The 25,520-nt window shown below is 43.8% G+C and overlaps 1 protein-coding gene across 2 annotated transcripts in view; it reads right to left on the bottom strand.

Annotated features, from left to right (window-relative positions):
- The window catches only part of FLI1 (Fli-1 proto-oncogene, ETS transcription factor), a 55,944-nt gene extending 33,521 nt beyond the window's left edge, over positions 1-22,423 (bottom strand). The window contains exons 1-2 of one of the 2 annotated variants that reach the window (XM_083162839.1): positions 22,237-22,423; positions 1,477-1,688 (exon numbers count right to left, since the gene is read on the bottom strand). In XM_083162839.1, the coding sequence (XP_083018965.1) occupies positions 1,477-1,688; positions 22,237-22,269 (245 nt within the window). In that variant the 5' untranslated portion in view covers positions 22,270-22,423. Of the gene's footprint in view, positions 1-1,476; positions 1,689-21,444; positions 21,602-22,236 lie in introns of those variants that run through there. The other variant, XM_083162840.1, reaches the window with a different exon arrangement.
- Between the last annotated feature and the right edge of the window lie 3,097 nt (positions 22,424-25,520).

Here is a 25,520-nt window from a genome sequence, read left to right as displayed (position 1 = left end):
TTTTCCGACTGTCTGTTCTAGTCTGCAGTCCCGCACAATGGGTAAGAGATGTTGACTAACATGTGTTTGAATTTAAGTTTTCATCTTTTGGCTACTGTTTTTCCAGGCAGCCGACCAAAGAACTCTTCTCAATCCCCAGAGGGTTATGCTAGAGCCATTCTCGGGGTGCACAGGAGGCACAATTACAAAATAAACTTGTACATGGAAGTGGTTAAGGTTAATATCACTTGGCGGATGATGGCTTGCACTTAGACACTTTTCCATTGTGTATTTTTAGTACGCTGCCCTCGTATTTGTGGACAAAGATAAATCCACCATTTAAAGGGAAATATTTATTTAAAAAAAAAAATAGTTTCAGATAACGTATAGCCATATGGTGCATGCTATCTGTCTTATTAAACCTATAAAGACAGCCAGCACCTACCAAAATATCCGAGATCTCTGGTGGTTGGGAATTATTCCCATCCTGCATAAAAGCCTCAGCAATAGTTTTAAAGGTGAAAAGTCCCTTTCGCTCGCTTTACAAATACGCTATATGGATAAAAGTATTTGGCCACACCTGTTACTTATTGAATTCAGGCGTTTTATTCAAACCCGTTGCCACATGTGTAAAAAATCAAGCACCAGCTATTCATTCTCCATCTGCCAACATTTCTGATACATAATGGATTGTTCTGAAGAGTTCAGTGACTTCTAGCCTGGTACTGTGATATGATGCCATCTTTGCATGGTACTGTGATGGGATGCCATATTTGCATGGTGGTACTGTGATCGGATGCCACCTGTGCATTGTACTGTGAAAGGATGCCATTTTTGTGAGGTACTGTGATAGTATACGATCTTTGCAAGGTACTGTGATAGGATGCCACCTGTGCATTGTACTGTGATAGGACGCCACCTTTGTGTGGCACTGTGATAGGATGCCATCTTTGCATGGTACTGTAATAGGATGCCACCTTTGTGTGGTAATATAATAGGATGCCATCGTTTGTGTGGTACTGTGATAGGGTGCCACCTTTGCAATAAGAGGGTTCATGAAATATCATCCTTGCTATATATTCTATGGTCAACTCTACTTTATTACAAAGTGGAAGCATTTAGGAACAACATCCATGGAGTGGAAGACCACGTCAAATCAAAGAGTGAGGTCAATGACCGCTAAGGTGTCAACGCTGCTGATTCCATGTTATGAACTTCCACTGGCATGTTGTGCTGTGCTGAGTGTATTCCACTCTGGTTACAAATCACCATCTCTGTAGTATCCAGAGGAGGCTCCAGAGGCAGGGCTGCAGCACAGTATGAAATTCAAATAGGGGAGCCACACCCACTGCCACCAACTGCCATTCCTAAGTGACTGACTGGCAGTGGGTGTGGCTCCCCTATCTGAATTTTGAACTGTGCTGCAGCCCCTCCTCTGCAGCCGCCACTGCTAGTATCTCTGTAGGCTCATATGCAGTAGTAATGGTAGGTTCCTACCTGGAACCATTCATGTGCTCATATTCCCGTTTTATGTTGACCCGCATGGGCTGGTTGATCCACTCCTGCTGAGGGGGGAGTGCATTGATTTTATGGGGCTGCCCATATTCCGGGTTCCCAGAAGCTGTCATTTCCGCCTTGGGCAGGTGAGATGTTGCTCCATAAGCCGTCTCAAATAGGGACTGGTCGTCGCTCACCACCGACAGAGCTTCCTGTTGTGAAAAAGACAAGTTACACTTCACACCCCGAAATGACCTACAAAACGAGACATCTCTATGGGTCCAATTCATGCTTTTAAGTAAAACACAAAAAAAAGAAAGAACTATGGGTGAGATTTAATAGGATGAGAGATTCAGAAAGTGAGAGATTTTGTGAGAAATCTCCAGGTTTTTTTAAAGCGGCAATCATTTACACTGCAAAATCAAACTGATTTTGCCATGTAAATGATTGCCGCTTTAAAAAAACTGGCGATTTCGCACAAAATCTCTCACTTTCTGAATCTCTCATCCTATTAAATCTCACCCTTTGTGTCTGGAACCATGCAAACACATTTGTACATTTTCTTTTTTTCTGTGCAGGATGAACACTGGCTGCTTTTGCATGTAGACTACAAATACTGAAATTTTGATTTCAGATTAAGGACATCACACCCAAATCTAACTCTCTCTGTGCATGTTACATCTGCCCCGTCTGCGGTGCAGCATGGTTCAGCCCAGTTGCCGGCTATTTTGCATTATTTACAAACATGAATCAGACCCTACAGTATACACATAATAGGTATGTACAGATAATTCTGTGGCCATGGAGATCTAACTCTGGCTGACATGTGCCACTTCCCCAGCTTGAGCTGTAGCACAGATATAAATAAACTCAGAACATATTGGAAAATGTTAAACCGCTAAGGAATTCTGGCTGTGGGATTTACAGGCCACACTCTTTATGATGATTTTAGCATTTCTGGGAGTCATAAAATTATTGTGCGAAATATTGTATTAGTGGCTCCTGCCTTCTAGCAACACTGCCAAATATAAACCAGTGCAGGGTGCAGATTTCACTAAGTTTTCACCAGGTGTCTTACTGCCATGATGTAGTAAAGTTGTTGACTTTCAGAATGTCGACCAGGACATGGTTATGTCAAACAGGAATGTTGACATGTTAGCAATGTGATTTACACCACTGGTGATTCTTTGGATTATTTGTGACTCTAAATAACCCAATTATACCCCCAAGCAAGGATTACATATAGCACACGCTGCTCTTTATTAATCAGTCATCAATACATATTAATCACTGATATCACTGTGTAATCCCAATTCTTGTCACGTTAGACACATCAAACTGCTTATATAATGATTATATATATATATATATATATTGTATGGATGTTTGTATATAGTCACTGGGATGCTACCGGCTAGAGCACTTCTCTATATAGTGTACATTGGTAAGTTGTGATACCCCACTTCTGGTTGCACGTCCTTTTATCTGTTTTGCATGGAGAGTAGCAGCAAGTATAGGACAGTGGACATTTTCCTGCCACTTCCATTGATGCTACATATATAGTTATACTGGCTGTAGTACCTGGCGTTGACCTGGGAAGTCCGATACCAAACATCAGTAGAATAACTTTGTTGGGCAGATGTATTAAGCCCGGTGAAGCGATAAAGTGGAAGGTGTTAATGCAGCAGCCAAACAGCTCCTAACTGTAAAGTTACAGTCTGGGTTTTAAAAAAACAGGTGGGAGCTAGTTGGTATGGATGAGGAAAGTGGGAATCCGGAATAGTGGTTGGGCACAGGTGAAGGTAGGCTAATTCACATATGAAAATTGATTAGCATTTACTGCATATAGAGTCTCTGTGAAGGTCTTTCCAGAAAATATAGTACAGGTTGTGTATCCCTTATCCAAATATTCGCTATCCAAATTATTCCGAAAACCATACTGTACATTCCAGAAAATGAATACTTTTTTTTTTTTTAAGCACTACTGGGGACATCTGTAACAGCACTACTGGGGACATCTGAAACACCACTATTGAGGACATGATATGTAACTCGCACTACTGGGGACATCTGTAACAGAACTGCTGAGGACATGATATGTAACTGGCACTACTGGGGACATCTGTAACAGCACTACTGGGGTCATGATATGTAACTGGCACTACTGGGGAAATCTGTAACAGCACTACTGAGGACATGATATGTAACTGGCACTACTGGGAACATCTGTAACAGCACTACTGGGGACATGATATGTAACTGGCACTAAATATGTGCAAGACAATGACTGCTTGGCATTCAAATTCAGTATCTGAGATTGTACGCAAACTTTGTTCCATGTTTTGAAACCTTGTTTTATGCACAAAGAAAATATATTTGTGTGTGCTTCATGTGTTTGATGTTGTTATACAACATAAATGCAAGATATCTCAAGATACATTATTGAAATAGAAAAATATTCTGAAATACGGAATAATCTGTTATCCAAAATGTTTCTAGTTCTGAGCATTTTGGATAAGGGATACTCCACCTGTATGTAGAACAGCAAACTCTTTTATCTAAGGAAGACTCCCGTGTTGGGGCTTTCTGCCTATTATGGTGTAAAATTTCACTTTGACAAAACCAGAATAAAAAGGGAACACCGTCCCCACAGCGCAATAGGAAAGGAAAAGGAAACGTACAAACAATATGTGTGCAAAAATCAAAACTTTAGTTACTTTATGTACATCACAAATATGAACACCGCCATGGCATATCAGTGTAAATACTATTAATCAAGGAGAAAGTAACAAAAACAGGCAATTAAAATAATCAAAGTCTTGCTATCGCAGGTAGGTGTCTATATTAGGGTATTATTATTATTAAGCAAATCCCAATGGGATTATGGTCTATCAGAAGAGTCTACCAGCTAGTAACTTTGGCATGAGTAGGACAATGGGTCATAGGGTCGACGCTACTAGGTTGACAGTAAATTAGTTGAGAGGCCATAGGTCGACACATGAAAAAGGTCAACATAGCGGCCCCAAGTAAGGGGCCGCGGTAAACTTCTACGTTGTCCATGTTGACTCATGTCTACCTTTTTTACAAGTTGACTTATTCCATGTGTTGCAACTGCTCACCCTCAAATGATATTTCCGCCGTGTGTAGTCTGTGCGCAGATCCGTACGCATGTGCAGTTGATCGAGAATCTGCCCAGCCTGTGAATTTGCAACCCAGCAATTAAGTCTAAATAACCCCCTATGTTTCATGAGAAAATGATGGTGGATCTGATTGCTAAATATGACCTTACAGCTGGAGAGGATTTCACTTTACTGAAGCTGATGCTTCTTACCCGTACAGTACATGCATATAATAACAATACGTCACCGTAACCCGGTATTTTACCATACGGTAGGTGTACTTGTATGTTTCACATCTTATCCGCTACACCGTTGCCGCCGGGTATTGTGTCAGTGTATGAAATTGCTGCATCTGGCTCTCTGCTCCCCACAGACACCTGCGTGACAGTGACATAGGGCTTTCTGTGTTGATCCCGACTGTGGGCTGTTTATGTGGCCTCGGGTCAGCTCTGAGGTTATACATTCCCACCAGTACAGGCTATATCAGATCGCAGCACCAGACTAGAATTGCCCCAGCACCATAATGTCCCTGTTGTCGCAGAAAAATAATGAATCTCACAATGCCTCTCAGCCACCACTCTAACAATTCTCACTGGTTATAGGAGGTCATTCTGGTTGATTCGCAAAACTGCTAAATTTGCTGCTTTGCGAGTCAACCAAACACCCCCCCCCCCCCCCCCACACACACACACACATTCCGAGTTTCCCCAAGTTGTTTTGCATAAACATCCATTCGCAGCTTGAGTTGGAGGTGGAAAACAATCGATGGTTGCCAACCATTGAATGATTTCTACAGTGCTTGCAGATGTAAGACACCTCTCTGTCTTACATCTGCGAGTGCACTGTGCGGGAAACAGGCAGGCAGCTGACATCCGCTGACATCAGGTGCCCGCCCCCCACTCCCACGTCATCAGCAGATTACCATGGGAACCCGCCCGCAGTGCTGTGTGCTGAGCAATCTGTCTAGGCTAGTGTTCTCAGGTGAGACCGCTGGCCCTGACCGGCAATGTAACGATGTAACCAGCATGCTGGATATTAATCTCCGGCCGATAGAGACATGCGGGACTGCTCATTGCTATGACTGTGGGTCCTACACACGTCATTTTCTAAGTGATCTAGTTGGATAAAGAACCATATAAATAACTGTTACTAAATAATTACTATAATAACTACATAAAAGCAGAAATCTTAGATGTATAATTGGCACATATACATTATGGCTATTAAGTAGAATAATGGGAAATGTCAGTTTCTTTTTATATTCCTTTCACCCTACTTAATAGTGATTAGAGCAGATGTGATATATACATGGTCCTGAAGGCACCCAATGGTCCAGGTTTTAGATCTATCCATGGCTTAGCACAGATGGTTAAATCAGACTGACTGAGCTACTAATTAAGTCACCTGTGGCCAAGCATGGATATACTTAATACCTGAACCATTGGGGTGCCTTGAGGACCGTGATTGGGAACCTCTGCTCTTATGATATACGCTGACCACTCACAGCAGTGACCATCAGATTTACTAAGCTCTGGTGAAGTGCCAAAGTGGAAAGTGATAACATTGCAGCCAATCAGCTCCTAACTGTCTAGTTACTGACTGGGTTTGAAAAATGACAGTAAGGATCTAATTGGCTGCTGGGTTATCACCTTCCACGTAATCACTTTACCAGGCTTATTACATCTTCTCCATGGTCACTGCTGTGTCTGGTCAGCGTATATCATAGAGCAGAGGTTCCCAATCACGGTCCTCAAGGCACCCCAATGGTCCAGGTATTAAGTATACCCATGCTTGGCCACAGGTGACTTAATTAGTAGCTCAGTCAGTCTGATTTAACCATCTGTGCTAAGCCATGGATATATCTAAAACCTGGACCATTGGGGTGCCTTCAGGACCATGTTTGGGAACCTCTGTCATAGGGGTATACAATCCTGGGCGAAATTTTCACCATATGAAAATATGAAAAATCAGTTTTGTTTTTTTACTAATTCGACTCCATTCTCTGTGCCGAATCCTTTTTTTTTTCCGCCTGGGTGAAAAATGTAGCATCAGCAAAACCATGTCAATTGACAAAATTGCCACAAATTCATGTGGTTTTGGCGAACTCACGCCCTTTTTTGCTCCCAAAAAAAAAGAAATAAGTGAAATGGCGTGGGCGAAAAGGCCTGTGTTTGAATACTGATGTGCAAATCTTTGCCGTTTTTTTTCACCTGGTGAAAAACTCGGCCAAGATTGAATAAAGCGATACTGTAATGCCAGGAGAAGCATTTCTATACAGCTACATAATGGAACATTGAACACAAATGACTCAAATAGGACTACTGCAACAAAGTATAAACCCATCAATAATGTGATCTGATCCTTCTCTGGCATCGGTCTGAATTTGGGTTGGCAGGACATCCGTATCAGGCCTGTTTTTTGGTCCCACCAGAAGTATCGGTGTACACGCTATCAGTGTTAGGTCAGGGAAACAGCCGGTGGGTCTGAATTGGCTGATAACGGAACAGGAGCTGCCTAGCAATGTATATGCAACAGCAAACATCTGTCTACAGAAATGTATGAATGCTACAAAATTCCTCTTTGTATTAGGTCACTGTATGCTGTACAGATATCATACAGTCATTTGGTATAATAATGCTATCCGTAATCACAGTAAGACCATGGAAATTGTTTTTCCTGTTGTCAGTAGTACGACCTGAGGATTCTTAGGCATCGGCCGTTCTGGGAACCCTGGACGGTGCTCCGCCAAGGAACAAACTAGTTCCTGACTCTCCAGGTTTCACCTTTTATATTCTGTTTCTACAGTAACTACCCAAACACCAGTTTTAACACTGAGCCCTTCCCCGTAGAATGTGTCTCTCTAATGCTGTTCCCTGGAGCTAAGACATCTCTGAGGAGCCAGCACCAGTGTTCAAAGGTGCAACTGATACTGTATGTCCCTTCCTTACAGATAAAATCCACAATATCTATTTGACTGTATAGTATAAAATGTAGTAAGTGTAAACTTCTGGTCACTGGGCCCAATCCATACCTGATTGCACTGCTGTAAATTCGCACAGCGTCCGATTATCGATACACTGCGCATGTGTATGGCTCATAGCACACATGTGTGAGGCCATCCTGCAATAAAGTCCTGCTTCTTTTTCTGTATGCGCGCCATTCGCAAGGTGAATGACAGGAAGTAGGTGTCCGGGGGTGGAAACCAGCCATTTAGTCGGAGTGCTATGAAAAACGCTGTGAGCGTCCGTTAAAATGTAGGCGTGCATAAGAAAACACTAGGAGTGTCTGGGAAAATGTAGGCATGCCTACATAAACGCTGTGAGTGTCTGGGAGAACACAGGCATGCATAACACTAGGGGTGAGATTTAATGCAATGAGAGATTTAGAAAGTGAGAGATTTGGTAAGAAATCTCCAGTTTTTTTAAAGCGGCAATCATTTACAATTCAAAATCAAACTGGTTTTGAAGTGTAAGTGATTGCTGCTTTAAAAAAACTGGAGATTTCTTAGCAAATCTCTCACTGATTCTGAATCTCTCATCCTATTAAATTTCACCCTAGGAGTGTCCAGGAAAACGTAGGCATGCATAAGAAAACTCTAGTAGTGTCCGGGAAACTGTAGGCATGCCTTATTGTTCTAGGGGAGGGTGTGTGGCATTTGCTCCAGGACAGATATGCATTTTTCCATTACATCGATGAGTAAGTCCAGGGCTACTTGGCGCCTGTGAGGAGATGTGGTCAGTGTAATATACAGTCGATGGTGAGCCTGATACGATTGGTTTTGGACATATTCACACGACTTTGAATAGATTTGTAGCTGTACACATCCATACGCACCTCACAAGCACATCCACTCAATGAACACTGGCAGTGCGAATCCGCAGCTGTGTGACAAGGTCTGATTCGGATCAGAGTCTGTCTTTCATTTTTATGGATGCATCACAAAGGACAGCTCTTATCGCAAATGCGATTATTATGAATGCGGTAGCAGGCGAATGCTAGCAATGTTAGTACATCCCCACCATAGGCAGAGCTCAGTGAGGGCAGGTCACCGGAACAGCGGGCTACGAAACATTGGATATGGATGCCACCACCCCTGTTTCTGGGTGTAGTTTTATATTTCATCCTAGTACAACGCTGATAAAGTGCCTGATTCAGAGTTGCAAGCAAAAAAAGAACATAACTGCGGGAAACCATGTTGCACTGCAGGTGGTAACAGGGGTAGTTGTACTGTAGCTCCCACAATATTCGTAAGTCCTAAAGAGCTACTGTAATGCAGGTATGTGGATAATGATATGGTCTGTAGACTTACCATCTTACCCCAGCATTCTGGGTTTCCTGTAACATAGGGCCTTATTCTAGTTCACTCTTTCTGACAAATTCATTCTTAGATGGACAAAACCAAGTGCACTGCAGGGGGCAGATATAACATGTGCAGATAGAATTAGATTTGGGTGGGTTTTTCTTCAAAGTGATCTATATTGCAGTGTAATAAAGCAGCCAGTATTTCTCCTGCACAGAAACAAAATAACTAATTCTATCTGCACATGTTACATCTGCCCCACATGCAGTGCACATGGTTTTGTCCATTTGAGAAGGAATTTTCCTCTAAGAGTGTACTAGAATAAGACCCATAGTCGATCGGCTCCGTGCCGGCGTGGGTGGTGGCCTGGGGGTATTGGCTGTCCACGTTAGCGTGGGGTTTCTTTTGGAGCGTGTGGCGGGCGAGGCCCGGGGTGGCGCGCGGCGGTGCTGCCACCGTGGGACTGGGCAGGTGCCGTTGAAACTTATGATTAGTAATTCTGAATATCCTACTATGATAAGACATCATATGCACTTCGCCTTCGGGTATTCGGGTAATGGCGCCTTCGGGTATTTTCGCTCTATAAATCCTGCAGGAGGTGGGTGATGCATTTGATACTTGCTCTTTTGATATTTATGCTTTATTATATTAACTACCTGATGCACAAAGATTATGTATCGACGTGTCTGCCTGTTTGGGTGTTTTGTTATTTGAAAAATCAATAAAAATTTATGAATAAAAAAAAAAGAATAAGGCCCATAGTAACTAGTGGCCCCTATTTTATCTTATTGGCCCTGAAATGTGTTCTCCGAGTGCCAAGAGTGGGATTAGTATCAGCAGGACAGTTAGAGCACTCCTACCTCATGCAAGCGCCTGTCTTCTAAATATAAATGTTAGTACAGTGCGCGGTTCTCGTACAGATGTTCGGTGGAAAAACAGGAAGTGGGGCGGGTATTTATAGAAGAGGAAAAAATCGTTTCTGAAGCGTTGATGCTGCAGATTGTTACTATGATACTGAAACCACAAACGTCAGCCTAGAAGCTGCAGGACTACTGGAGGTGGCAGCTATTAGCCTTTATGGGATAACTAATAATCATCGGAAAACTTTCCAGTCATTCATAACGCTTCCAAGTGCTGAAGTGATACATTGTATATGGTGGGATGGTGCTGCCTGACCTAGCAAGTGCCAGTGTGTACATAAACTTGTGTATCGTGTTGTGGCAGCATATAATGCGGACTGTGTTCTGTCAGTGCGATCTTCATTCCTGGCGAGTCTGGATGGGGTTTTAAAGTAGCAATCTTTTAAAAAGCAAACCCAGGTTGATTTTACCTAGCAAATGATTGCATCTTTAAAGCATCACCCAGACGCCCCAAGAAAGCTCCTGTAATTGCAGGCTAATACTTTTACACCTATAGGGGGTATTCAAATAGCTGCAGTAATTTACCACAGATACTTCCCCCTGTCCCCGGATATTCACCTGTCCCTGATGTTGGTAGTCCTCAGGGATGTATATAATTTTATTTGCATGCTTGATAACCAGCCCTATTGGTCTTTCTTTTTGCAAAACAAATTGGTCTGGGAACTTACCCTGGATCCTATGTATTTTGGGTTAGGGGGTGCGGACAGTTGAATTAGTCGGAAAAGAGAATTGAGTTTAAAATATATATACGTACATACACACACACACATAAAAATAAAAAATAAAAACATTTTTCACTCCCCTAAAAAATCGACTTCAATTGAATATTTCCATTTTTTTTGGGTTAATGGCCCCACCAATGGGCCAAATTCAATTGTCATTCATATCGGGCGGGATGTAAGATGGGAGTTTGGACATGATGGGCGGAATATAATGTCGCCCGAGTTCGGGGGCATTGCGGGATGCTGGCCCAACTCTGACATTTTATTTAAAATAGGAAATCAATTTCAAGGCAAACCCATGATTGCCCCTTTAAAAAATGTCGCCCGGTATACTGCACTGCAGAGGAACTTGGGCGGCATTAGATTCCACGATTGTGTCCAAAATCCTATCTACAGCGGCGGGAGATCATGGGGCTATATCCAATTCATCCTTTTTTTTATTTTTCACGTTGATCGCTTATTATGGTCGGGTTTAGTTAAAAGAACCAAAAAATGGGGTACGTGATGTGGGACAGGTATATTTTGTACTGACATTGTGATTCTACCAGATTTGCATTGTGTTTCCGATAGTGTTTATCAATGACTGTCTGCATAGACTTCAGCTTTAACAAACTATTCCTGCATCTGAACCAGAATTCCCCTTTCTAAAGGTCTATACACACTAGGCGATATCCCCCAGTGTGTATGGGCAGGCGATGAGCACTGGTGCTTGCCCTTACTTCCTCATTGCCACCAGCCGCCACCAGCAGTCTGCCTGTTTTACCACTTTCCACAGTCTTCTACACACAGCTTGATGCACCAACAGATCTGTCTATTGTCATCTACAACAATATGTAAAAAACTGACCAAAGAGGCAAAGTTGTTATTTACCTCCGTAGCAAACCATTGGTCTTTATATACCAAATATTCCACCTTATTATTGGAGCGTAGAGTTGTAATACTAGAGATGCCTTCATGGTGTCTTATGGATGAAGTTCTACGCCTAATTCCAGGTCTTGCACCACTTAGTAAACCTACCCCTTATCCCCACAGTTGTATAGTCTGACCACTATGGGATGGAACATAGGAAAAGAAGGTCAAATGGTCCCTTTGTTCTCCGAAAGGAAGTCAGTCAGGAAGAGCTGGATGTGTCCAGCGGAAGTCTCTCTGCAGCTGATAAGAGAACCCGGCTGAGGTGGTGTGTAGGATGCAGTTAGCAGACTATCAAATATTGCAAGAACATATAATAGACATGAGCATTACAGTAACCTTAACGCTTCATCCTACACACTCCTCAAGCCCCCTTTCAGGGTCATATCATGTATGGAATAGATGCATCAATACTGCACTTTCCTAGGTGTATCCTGTGCACTGAGACAATTCCCATAATCCGACAAGAGTCTTACCAATCATATGGACCCAGCATGTAGCATACAGGGAGAGTCTATACCTCCACTTCCACACAGATGACACACACACACACACACATGCACACCGCTCTACGCCCCTCACAGCTATTCAGCAATCACCACAGAATAAACCCCTGATGTACAGTGAGGTTCTGAGTGCAAACCCACATTATCTCCAGTAAACGGGGGAAAGGAATCTGACGTAGGAGGCCAGTTACAGGATTCCGAAGAACAGTTATTAAAACGAGTTCTTATTTGACACATGTCTATAAACTTAATTCCTGAATTATACAAGTTTGAGACTTGTTGGGGACATAAGGGGCTAATCACAGGGTGTGTATGATTTTTTGGGGACCCTTTCTTTTCTCCCTGAATTAGAGTTTATAAGCTCATAAACTTTGTTCTGTACAGGTTTTCTAACTAAGCTGAATCTTTCATTAGATACCAAGCAGCCAAGAACATGGATCTGTAGAAATTGAGATTAAAAAAGGCAAAAATTAAGGTTTAGTTTTTAAGTATTAAAAAGTCCTAGGACAGTGATATAAACCTCTGGTGCCTGGGAAAATCAGGGATATTTGGCGGCAATATTTTCTATGTGTATTAGTAATATGGACTTTTTTTTTGCTCCAGGCAACATGTACAGTAATCTGTTCAACTCTGTGATTCAAATGTCTGTCCTTGTGCAAAGAAATCAAAGCAGAACCTTTTTAAGATCCATAAAGGTATCGCATGGTCTTGTGTGCGTTCGGTATGTGTGTTACGATCTCTGCATTTTATGATGCTTTGCTGCCTGTCAGCTAATTACATATTTATTGAAGTTATTTATAATTATTAACACTTACTCATATAGAACCAGCATAAATCTGATGCACATTACAATTGGAAGCAAAATAGTGATAGAGCAGTAGTAAGACCAGACTAGGTGATAACAGATAGAGCGGTAAGAGGGCCTTGCTCTCAAGCTTACACTCTGGGCCTAATTCAGACCTGATGGCAGGACAAATTTGTTCTCAAAATGGCTAAAACCATGCTGCACTGCAGGTGGGGCAGATGCGACATGTGCAGAAACCTTTTTCATGTCAACCTTTTCCAGTTCAATCTATTGCTTGTCTTGCTAGTTAGTGGACTTATTAATTGGCCAATTTCAGTGAAACGCTATAGCACATTGCCATGCACAATGTCACCTTGATTGAGGGCAGATGCAGGGTTTGTAAACACCCTAGGCAAAACTTCAGCTTAATCAACAAGCCCAATTGTCTCTACGACCACTCCGTATATGCACAACTTGACACACACTAAGAACATGTATAGATATATATATATATATATATATAGGAAAAAACAAAAAACACTCAATAGATAACAATAACAGCTCAACTGCCATCTGTCACGTGATGCTGATCAAATGGGTATATTCTCATGGCGTGAACTCTAGAATGTACTGTATTTGTTTATTTTTTTCCCATGAGCATGGGCTACCAAAAATGGGAGGGGGTGGGGGGCGCCACTAATTGTTTTGGCAGGGGGGAGCAAAATTTCTAGTTACGCCACTGGCTACTCTCCCTGATGTTGAAGAAGGGGTTGTAGGGTTCCATAGAAAAGGGGGCTTCTATATCACCCAGTTGGATACGCAGAATCCATGTCATCATGAGAAGTTGCCTACGATTGACCTTGAACAGCCTGGCAGCTTCCCGGGCGACAGGACTGCATACCATATGTAGTCCTTTTGCATACGATGTATTTTATTTATTATTTATTAACAGTTTCTTATATAGTGCATAAATATTACGTATATAGTGCATAAATATTACGCAGCCCTTTACAGAGAATATTTTGAACATTCACATCAGTCCCTGCCCTATATTGCCTGACTGCTGGGAACAGCACCCCCTCTTACCTATCCAAAGAATTGTAGTTCTTTTCTGAAACATTAAAATTTCTTGGTGTGCAGGTGTGCAACAGGCTTCCTAGTGGAGTCAAAATATACAATCTATATTCCCTACTACATATACACGCGGTTAAATTGTTGCGAGCCAATTAACCTACCAGTATATCTTCGGATTGTGGGAGGAAACCGGAGTACCCGGAGGAAACCCACGCAAGTACAGGGAGAATATACAAACTCCGCACAGTTAGGGCCATGGTGGGAATCTAACCCATGACCTCAGCGCTGTGAGGCAGTAATGCTAACCATTACACCATCCGTACTGGTATCACTTGCAATCACTAGCCACTAGCCGAGACAACTTATTATCTTTAGTGGGGAAAATTTCTCCCAGAGGAAGTCCCATATGAGGGGAGAAACGCATCGGAGCACACACAGATTTACTCAGCAATACCCATACCAAGCAGTTCCATTTCACACACTGGTAATTACCAACTCTGCTAAGATCAGCGAACGAAGTGGAGCAAGGTCACGTGACCCGGAAAGGTGAGCAGGCAGACCTGGCGGTGCCAAAGAAGATGATGGATGACCAAGCACCTGAGGTGAGAGGACAGAATAGGCTGAGGATGTGGATGGTGAGTTCGGTGGAGTCTGATGGACTAGGAGCAAATGGCGATCAATGGTCCAGCTTGGGGCCACATAACACCCAAACCGCAGGCAGCCATCTGCAGTGTGCTAGCAGCTGGACCCGATTTTCGCTAAGGGGACAGCTGCTTAACTAGCGCTGACCGGCACAGATGCAAGCACACACCTCAATCCCCCTCCCCGCAGTCCTGACTGCCCTACAGAAAACGGTATCAAGTGATTGGCATAAACTCAAGATCTGTGGGATGCCTAAAACATTAACCCATTGACATCAGAAAGAGAACTAATTGCATCCCCAAAGACTGGACTAAAAAGCTTATACCTATTTTACACCAAAATCCGGGATCCGACTCTGTATTTGGAACACGGTTCCAAGCCAGGTCGGATCCGGTATTTGCGCCGTTTCAACTGCGGTGCTGACGCGCCATGTAAACTACATTGGCGCTTGGAGATGACATCATCTACAAGCGCCGAGATCGCAGGGCCCCGGGACCACCGTGCTGGGGGCAAGCCCAGCACCATGGTAAGCTGCTTGGCTGCCCACAGCCTCCGTACATCCCCCCTAGCCCCTGTCTGCGAGGTGAATGGATACCGCACATAGGCATCCATTCAACTCCTCCCGGCCTCCTCTGCTGTCTGCACAGTACAGCAGACAGCAGCGGAGGCTGTGTGCACCCCTAGCCCAACATCCATACTGACCGCTGGATGCTGGTTTTTGGGCTTTCCCATTGCTGTAAACGTTAGCCGAGGCAGATGAGCCGGCATACCCATTTATTTTACCCCCCCCACTCGGGTCCTCTTAGGATTTTCGGGGAAATGGACCCAGATTTTTCAGCTACCCCTTTTACATCTACACTAACCCGGGTCCATCCTGGGTTTTGGCCTCGGTGTAAAATGGGTATTACTCAGAAAAGAGTCATACAATAAGCCACGCCCATTATCAGCTGCATTCAGCTCAATTGCCTTGCTTCAATTACTGAAGTGTGATTTTATTTTCTATTATATATTTTATATTTTAATTATATAATTTTTTTACTATTTTTTTATGCCAACATTTTTCACAATTATTTTACATTGTCATCTATGCCCATGATCCAATCAAATCCTGCAATTATTATTGGTCACCATATGTTCTATGAATAAATAAATCTATTTTTATGGTATAGCTGTCTTCTAGGCATAATTTATATTTTTTTTATTCTCTGACTTCAATTAGACATTGTCCAGAGTGTCTGTGATACACATATTTTAGAAACAACTCCCTACTTGTATCCTTTTAATTGCAACATTATTCAAGCACTGTACCCTGTACACTGACACTGTTGCAAACATTATAAAGTGCTACTGAAAGCAGCTCAAAGCCGCCCAGTGTATATGGCCTGGTGATGAGCGCTGCTGCGCGCTCCTGCATCATCGCCGGGAAAGCCAGCTTTGAGGACGGCTTTGCATAGCGCTGCCCATAGCAACTGATCAGATTGAAAAATATATACATTTATTTGGGGGATGCTCGCGGGCCATTTCCTGGGGATACCTGCAAACATTAAATATCCCCAGAGTGTACTATGGAGGGACCGTAGAAGATATTGCAGCTTGGCCCCGTTCGGATAATGACATCTCCAGATGACATTATCCCGTACTATGCTATGGGATACTAACTTTCAACTTTCGTGTATCTTGCATATATGAAACAAGGAATCGATTTACATTTACATTATTATTATTATTATTATTATTATTATTATTTATAAATATTCTTTACACAGCCAAGATAATATGCAGCTGCTCTCACATGGACATAACTGCATAACAGGCAGTCTCCTGGTTTATACATATTTACTCTGGAATGATATAATACAAATGAAAAGACTGTTTTGCACACACTGTTGCCCCTAGTAATAGCGGAGTCCCCAGCTCCCTTCTCACAGCTCTGTCTGTCAGCTCTTGACAGAAAACATCACTGTCTCAGTAGCTGCTATCTCCAGTTACCGATCTAATCAGACTCTTTCACTTGCTGCAGTTTGTTATTGCTTAACTGTATTTTCCAGCAGCTCAGCAGATTCTGATAGGAAAAAAAAATACACAGATCAAAAGCGTTCTCCACCCAAAGGAACGCAGACCAACCCCATTCTCAGCGTCTCATACACTGTGACCCCCTCCCCTCTGGCGACACAGGCCTCAGTGCACTCTCATATATAAGTATACACATTATATACATATTACTTTAAGTACTACTACTTAAGTACATATTACTAATAAGTATATTACTTTTCTACATCTGTACTGGCTCGGGTGCTCTATGGGCTTGATTCAGACTGATCGCTGGGCTGTGAATCTTCGGAGCCCAGCCATCCGGTAAACTCCGCCCACCAGAGTGGATTCTCGCTCCGGTGCATGGCTGCAAATACGTTCTCAGCCGTGCACACAGGGAAAACCATTCACAATCACAATTCTAAACTTGCTCAATGCGGCAATGGCCGCGGGGAGAAGGAGGTCGCTGCTGACGTCAGCTGCCCTCCCTCCTAACAACCAGGCAATTCCTGCATTTTCCTGGCCACTCCCAGAAAACAGCGGCGTGCCACCCACAAACGCCCGCCGGCTGTTAATCACATTGCGAATGGCCAATGATGGTTAGCCATCACTGACTTCATTCCCAGGGAGACCCAATGCCTGCACTGCACACCATGCGCACAGGCGCTCATCCGATTATCACTATGGCTGCAAATTGGCTGAATCAGGCCTTGTCTTTAATTTGTACCACAATCTCATCTATTGTACAGTGCTATTATTTTAGGATTACTTTTTCATACAAATACTATGTCAAGGCCCGTTGTGTTGATATAATGCACAGTATATACATATGAAAATCCTTCCCGAGCTTGGCTAACGCCATCTGCAGATGGCATGGCATAAACCCATTGTAGTCTATAGGCTACACTTCATAAACTTACCCAGCAGAGGGCTCCCCTGGAAATCTCCACAGCAATGGCCGCCACACCGCCATGGCCATTTTCGGAGACCCTGTTACTGTGGTTGCTCCTTGGTATAATTGCAGATTGCACTGAGATTTTGGGTGCAAATACCACGCCCAGATCACCATGCGGATGTGTTGTTTGATTAATGTGCCTTAATGTCTTAGGCGGGGTTGAATGAATACAGTGGGAGCTGGTGTGGTAATTGTCATACATGATTGTGTTTACTGTGTATATGGGATGAATAGAGTATACTATATATAAAAGATTTTGCATGTTGATGTTATTATTTACCACAAAGTACTGCTATACAGAGCAGACAGGGTATGGGTAAAAACCGGACCCAGACAAACCGCCGGACCGGACATCAAAATCTGCAGTCCAGAGCTTGTAGTGTCCTGTCCTGGGAGTGTCCTGTTTGGTTGGCTTCACGTGACACGTTATGGGGAGAAGTCAAGGGGGGGGGGGAGCACTAGAGACATGGAGTGTGTTGGGTAAGATCGAAAGGGAGATGAGTCCTGTCCTAACAGCTTACATACTAATGGGATAGTTAAAAGGTCAATTAGAAAAGCTAAATTTTGGGGATTGGAGAAGTATCAATACCTTGGTATGCTGTAGTAAAAAGGGGCACATTTAATACTTGAAAAAATTGATAAGGTGAGGGAGTGAGTTCCAGAGGTTGGGGACAACTCTAGCGAAGTACTAGTGGAGAACGTGAGAGAAAGTGACAGAGAGGAGTTGGTCAGACTAGGAGCAGACAGGGCAGCGGGTATTTGTGGTTAGAGATGTTGGGAAGGGGAGAGTGGGTTTCCGAGGGGGATGGGTACTCGGTGATGCATGATGCTGAGGCAGGAGGCAGAAGCAGTATGGCGGGAAAATGAAATGAAGAAGACTAAAGAGGGGAGAGACACGGGGGACATTTACTAAGATTGGAGTTCTATTTCCCATGGGCTGTTGCTATGGGCAACCAATCAGGTTAATTATTTGACACCTTCTAGAAGATAATAGATAGTAAATTTCCCCGATAGTCCTAGAGAAGAGGCTACAGGTGTCTAAGCAGAAGATGAATAGATCATGTAGGAGAGTTTTGGTGGTATCAGGCGTAAGGATGGGTTGGATTCTGGTTCTGGAGGAGGAAGAGGCAGAAATGAAAGATGGCCTTTGAAGTGGGAAATGAATGAGAGAAAAAGTTGAGGATGACACAGACTTTGGGAACAGAAGAGTGGGTGAAGCTTTCAATAAAGAGAGTACGGGGTCAAGCACGGGTTCTCAAACTGGATCCACAGGACAACAAACAGTTCATGTTTTCTGGGTTACCTGTGTATTTTAAAAATGTGACAGCTGATGATACACAGAACAACTTTTGAGTGGCCTGGAAAATGTGACCTATGTGTGGTCATGAGGACCGAGTTTGAGAACCACTGGGGTAAAGCAAAGGCACCTTTAAGGTAGAAAAACAAGTTTGGTCTTGGTCATGTTGACTTGCAGGACATGCTGGGATGCCCAGGAGGAAATGGGCAATGGGCATTTGGTGACCAGAGCGAGGACAGAGGGATTAGTAAAGTAGATCTAGATTTGAGTGTCTGAAAGCCGAAGGAGATGATGAGATGTCCAAGGTGGTAGGTGTACCGGGAAAATGGGTAATAGTCAAGAACATACCCTTGAGGCCTTCCCACCAGTACATGACATTATGGTAAGTAGAGGCAGACAGAAACAAGGAACTGCAGGTGAGGTAGGAATTAAACCAAAAGGACAGAATTGTGTACTGTAGGCAGATGGAGTATAGGGGAAAAGGTTGTTCAACAGTATATGGACTTATACCAGGCTTGTCCAACCTGCGGCCCTCCAGATGTGCTAAAACTACACATCCCAGCATGCCTTGCCACAATTTGGCTATTAGGGAATGCTAGAATGATGGCAATGCATGCTGGGATGTGTAGTTTTAGCACATCTGGAGGGCCGCAGGTTGGACATGCCTGACTTATACTATATAGAATGGTGTGCCAATGGTTGTATACACTCTGTATATGGTGTGTATCTGTGTCTATCTATCGCCCTAAAAGGGGTATGTAATAAAGCCCCTGAAATGTTGTATGTATAGGCCGGTGTTTCTGGTCATTATTTCTCGGTTTGTTCCGGAGTGTTTGTAGATACATTTACTATGTATATGTTGTGTTTATGTCTATAGTACATATGTTTATTATAGAGTCAGATGTGTCTTTGTGTGCCCCCACAGTGATTGCAGTTGCACAAGGCTCTGCTTACATGGAGCTACACACACACACACACACACACACACACACAACACACAAAGCACACATACACACACACACACACACACACACACACACTGCACTAGTACATACAGCACACACATTGCACATTAGTACATACAGTATACACAAAGTACTATATGTGTGTATTGTATATGCAAGTGTACTGTATGTATGTGTGTGCTGTAACATACAGCACACACATACATACAGTACACTTGCATATACAATACACACATAAAGTACATACAGTACACATATGTAGTACCCTAGTATATACAGTACACACATATAGTACACTAGTATATACAGTACACACATATAGTACTCTAGTATATACAGTAGACACATGTGGTACACTAGTATATACAATACACACATATAGTACACTAGTACATAAAGCACACATATAGTACATACATACAACACATACAGTACACTAGTATATACAAAACACATACATACAGTACACTAGTATGTACAGCACACACATATAGTACACTAGTATATACAATACACACATATATAGTACACTAGTATATACAATACACATATACAGTAGTACACCAGTACATACAGCAGTACACTAGTACATACAGCACACACACATAGTACACTAGTATATACAATACACATTTATTATTTTACATTTTCTTATATAGCGCAGCATATTCCATTACGTTTTACAAATAAAGTACACTCCTACACAGAGTACATGCTTATAGTACACTACTACATATGTACAATACTACAAACACTACGCACATCTATCACACTACTGCAGTACACATAGTACATTAGTACATTGAGCATACACACCTAGTACACTAGTACATATATCACTCAAACCTAGTACACACAGTGAACACACACCTAGTTCGTACACATAGCACAAATACCTAGTACATGCAGTGCACACACCTAGTACATACAGAACACACACCTAGTACCCCAGTACACCTAGTACATACAGAACACACACCTAGTACCCCAGTACACGCAGTATACTAGTACATACAGCACACACACAAACAGCAGTACACACTTAGTACACACACACCTAGTACACGCAGTGCACACAAGCCTAGTACACTAGTACATACAGCACACACACCTACAGTAGTACACACCTAGTACATGCAATGGACACATACCTAGTAGGCTAGTACATAGAGCACACACACCTTGTACACCAGTACACAGCTAGTACACGCAGTGCACACAAGCCTAGTACATACAGCACACCTAGTACATAAAGCATAGACACAGAGTACAGTAGTACATCACTTAGTACATACAGTACATAATACATGTGTCCTATGGCAGGAATAGGGTGGTGGTAGAGTCATGTATGGGAACGGTGACAAGGATGGGTAGTCGCGGGATGATAGTTGTGGGTGGGGGTATTCCTGATGAGGTACAGAGAAGGTTAGCAATGGCATAGAATTTGGGGTCAGAAGGACCAATAAGAAGAAAGGGTTGGGATACAAATATGTGAGGATGGGGAGTGCATATAGGTCCAACTATGAAGGATTGGGGGGGGGGGGGGGGGGCACATAGCTCCAGCCATGGGGGTCGGGTATATAGGGGTCCTGCTATATATAAGTATAGCTATAGGGAACATATAGGTCCATCTATAAGGGAATGAAGATGCAGCTATGGGAGAGGTGTCACGCAAATACGTCAGGACCAGCATGAGAGTCCCGGCCCCCAGCCTGGGCACGGGGGGCAGTAATGCAGCTCCTACCTTAATGGTCCCGTCCATGTGCAGCTGAGAGCAGGAGATCCCGGGACTAGCGCACACATTGCCGGTCACACAGTCCCCTCTCCAGCTGATACTCTGTCGCTGCTGCTGCTACTGCTGCTGCTGCTGCTGGCGGACACTGCACCGGATGAAAGTTTTTTTTGCTCATTTTGGGAAGTGAAGTCACTGCTGGTCCTGCTACATCATACACACAGGATACTGCCGCACTCAGATAAGGGGCTAGCATTGTCTGTGCTGCCCCGGCCCCTTCCTGGCCCTGGGCCCCCTACACTATCTCCAGGGGGGACTGTCTGTGAGTCACACTCAGCTCTTACATTGTCCCATGGATGCTGGATCTGTGCTCATATCTCTCTCTCTGCCCATAAATGTCTGTCTATCAATACCTCTCTCCATAAACGTCTGTCTGTCTATCTATCTATCCATCCATCAATGTATCTCTCTCTCTCTCTCTCTCTCTCTCTCTCTCTCTCTCTCTCTCTCTCTCTCTCTCTCTCTCTCTCTCTCTCTCTCTCTCTCTCTCTCTCTCTCTCTCTCTCTCTCTCTCTCTCTCATTACCTATAGGAACGTGGGTACCTGTGCTCCCAGTAGAGCATGTTACTGGCATACACTGGGAATTACTGTGATGTCCCTGGTAGAGTGAAGAAACAATATGAGGACACGTACGCTGTGGACAGGTACCTGGCTGTCACTCACAGTCAGGGGTATTTAAATGGTATTATATACAGTAATACATGGGTCCAGCCCTCCCAGTGTCCCCAGCACCCAGACACCGACCTTTCTGTGCTCCACCAGTTTCTTCAGATGCATCTCTCCCGTGTGCCAGGTTGCAGGGTAATCCAGAGTCCGGGGTACAGGGGTTACATCCACCAGGTGTGAGCTTGGGGGGTCTGCACAGGATCCCACAGGCCGGAATCATGTGCCCATCTGGCCCTGTGTCTGCAGGACGCTTCCAGGCTGGAGCCTTTCTCCTGCTATGTTCTCCTTACCTCCCCCCAAAATTAGCCTCATCAATTCTCAGATGCTGTAGGTAAAGGAGGGAGGGTCTGCCTCCATGTAGACTGGGGTGGGGGGGAGGGAGATGGGAAGGGTACTTACACCCCTCACTTCTTCTCCCCCCTCCCTCTGTCTGCTCCACAATCCAGGGGTCTGCATCCAGGTCCCCAGAGCCTGCCACATCTGGATGCTGCTTGCGGGGTCATTTCTCCCCTTGCCTGGGGCCACTGGAGCAGCACTTAACCCTTCATCATCTTACCAGGCTCCCCTGTAGATTAGTCCTTAAACTCAGCACTACAAGTCCCAGCATAGAGCCGGGAAGCCAGTATATGGGGGGGGGGGGGAGAGGGAGGGGAGAGGGAGAGAGGTGTTATACAATGTATCTTGTGCAGAAACTGGTTACATCATATAATGTATTCCATACATTGGTACTTGTTCCCTGGTGTAAGTATAGGATGTCTATATTCCATACATTGGTGTCTGTCCCTGGTATAAGTATAGGATGTCTATATTCCATACATTGGTGTCTGTCCCTGTTATAAGTATAGGGTGTCTGTATTGCATACATTGGTGTCTGTCTGTTCCATACATTGGTGTCTGTCCCTGGTATAAGTATAGGATGTCTGTATTCCATACATTGGTGTCTGTCCCTGGTATAAGTATACGGTGTCTGTATTCCATACATTGGTACTTGTTCCCTGGTGTAAGTATAGGATGTCTGTATTCCATACATTGGTGTCTGTCCCTTTTATAAGTATAGGATGTCTGTATTCCATACGTTGGTGTCTGCTCAGATGTATCATCACTTGGACCCTCCGGGTATCAAAGTGTGAATATATTTTGCGTGTCTCCTGCGCACAGATCCTGGGAATCACGCTGCAATACGCTGAAACTCTGACTTCTCCTCTCTTGGCGCTGGTTGCTTAGTATGTCATCACTTCCCACATAAATACACTGTGGCTATATAGAAATAAATGTATTACTTCCTATCAGACAGGAGGTAACCATCCAGCGAGGGATTGCATAATCCAGCAGCATCCACCCCCTTGGCCTCGCATTGCGCGCGGGTTAGTACATCGCCGGAGACGCAGTTGGAGACGCCTGGCCTCTTACTTGGGGCTGCAATTAATTTGAGATTTATTTTTATTGGAAATGCTTAAATCTCCCCTGACCTTAGAAAAACAGAGCTGCAAATGGGTCACTGATGCGCTTCAATGGAATCAAATATTTGCTGTGAAGTCATTTTTGCAGATCTGCTTTCAATTTGCCCCAGAATTCCTGGACTTCCATTAACAGAAAAATTGGAGACCACTTTTTTTTTTTGGAGTGGGAGTGTGATAGGGGAATTGGTTTAGGACTCGCCCCCCCTCCCCCCCCCCCCCAATTCATTTATTAACCCTTTCCAATTTACAGGAATCCACTCAACTCCAAATACTAAAGTGTTTCCGTCTATATTGAATATATTATCATTTTTGGGGGGATAACGTATTATTCCACATTTCTGAATGTTTATTTCAATGAGGTGGACAGGACCCACAAAATGCATCTGTTTTATAAGCAAACATGAATATTATTTGTGCATGAAACAAGGTATCAAAACATGAATTTGCTGAGCAATAATTTTCATGCACATATTTAGTAAACTTTATATATCATGCCCCCTAGTAGTGCCAGTTACATCTTATGCCACCAGTAGTGGCAGTTACAGATATCCCCAGTATTGCCAAACCAGGTACATTTCATGTCCTCAGTAGTGCCAGTTACAAATGTCACCAGTAGTGTCAGTTACATATAATCATGTCCCAGTAGTGGCATTTCCATATCATGTCCCAAGTAGTGCCAGCTACAGATGTCCCCAGTAGTGGCATTTCCATATCATGTCCCCAGTAGTGGCAGTTACATATTATTTCCCCAGTAGTGCCAGTTATATATCATGTCCCCAGTAGTGCCAGTTACATATCAGGTCAGCAGTAGTACCAGTTACATATTATGTCCCCAGTAGTGTCAGTTATCTATCTATTTGGCTTGATTAAGGAGCAGAGGGTGGATGGGTACAGTGTGCTTGACATGAGGAGGGGTTGTATGGGTGCGGTGTGCCTGACATGAGCAGGGGGTGTATGGGTGCGGAGTGCCTGACATGAGCAGGGGGTGTATGGGTGCGGTGTGCCTGACATGAGCAGGGGGTGTATGGGTGCGGTGTGCCTTACATGAGCAGGGGGTGTATGGGTGCGGACGGTGTGCCTGACATGAGCAGGGGGTGTATGGGTGCGGTGTGCCTGACATGAGCAGGGGGTGTATGGGTGCGGTGTGCCTGACATGAGCAGGGGGTGTATGGTGGCGGTGTGCCTGACATGAGCAGGGGGTATATGGGTGCGGTGTGCCTGACATGAGCAGGGGGTGTATGGGTGCGGTGTGCCTGACATGAGCAGGGGGTGTATGGGTACAGTGTGCCTGACATGTGCTAGGCAGGTTTTGTTACATCTATAAGGAGCCTGGAAAGTAAAATGTTGCCTGTGTGTACAGCAGCGTCTGACCTATATGAATGGGGCTCTTTGTAGCCAGTCACAGCATTCATATTGTATGAAAATGACCATTCAGGACCTCCCATCCCATGTGACCAGCACCCTTATTCCCGACCGCTCTTTAGACCAGTTACTGTACATTGTGGCTTGTTACAGTGACTGCTATACAGACTTCTATGTCAGTGCCTGTTATGGAGGCTTTAAGCCCTATTGTAGTGAGATTGTGGCCTGCTTGGAAAGCTGATTTATTTTCTCAAATGGACAAAACCCATGCTGCGCTGCAGGTGAGGCAGATGTAGCATCTGTAAGGTGAGTTAGATTTGGGTACTTTATTTCTGCGCTGCAATTTAGATTTCAGTTTGAACACACCTCAGTCAGTATTTACCCTTCACAGAAATAAAATAAACCCACCCAATTCTACTCTCTCTGCACGTTAGATCTGCCCCACCTGCAGTGTAACATGGTTTTGTCTATTTGAGGGAAAAATCAGCTTTGCGATCAGGTCTGGATAACCTCAATAGTTAGTGAACACATAAAGGAGAT

The sequence above is a fragment of the Crinia signifera genome, chromosome 19 (genome assembly GCF_055691185.1).
Source record: "Crinia signifera chromosome 19, ASM5569118v1, whole genome shotgun sequence".
Classification (NCBI taxonomy): Eukaryota; Metazoa; Chordata; class Amphibia; order Anura; family Myobatrachidae; genus Crinia; species Crinia signifera.
This window is presented reverse-complemented; position numbering and strand designations above follow the sequence as displayed.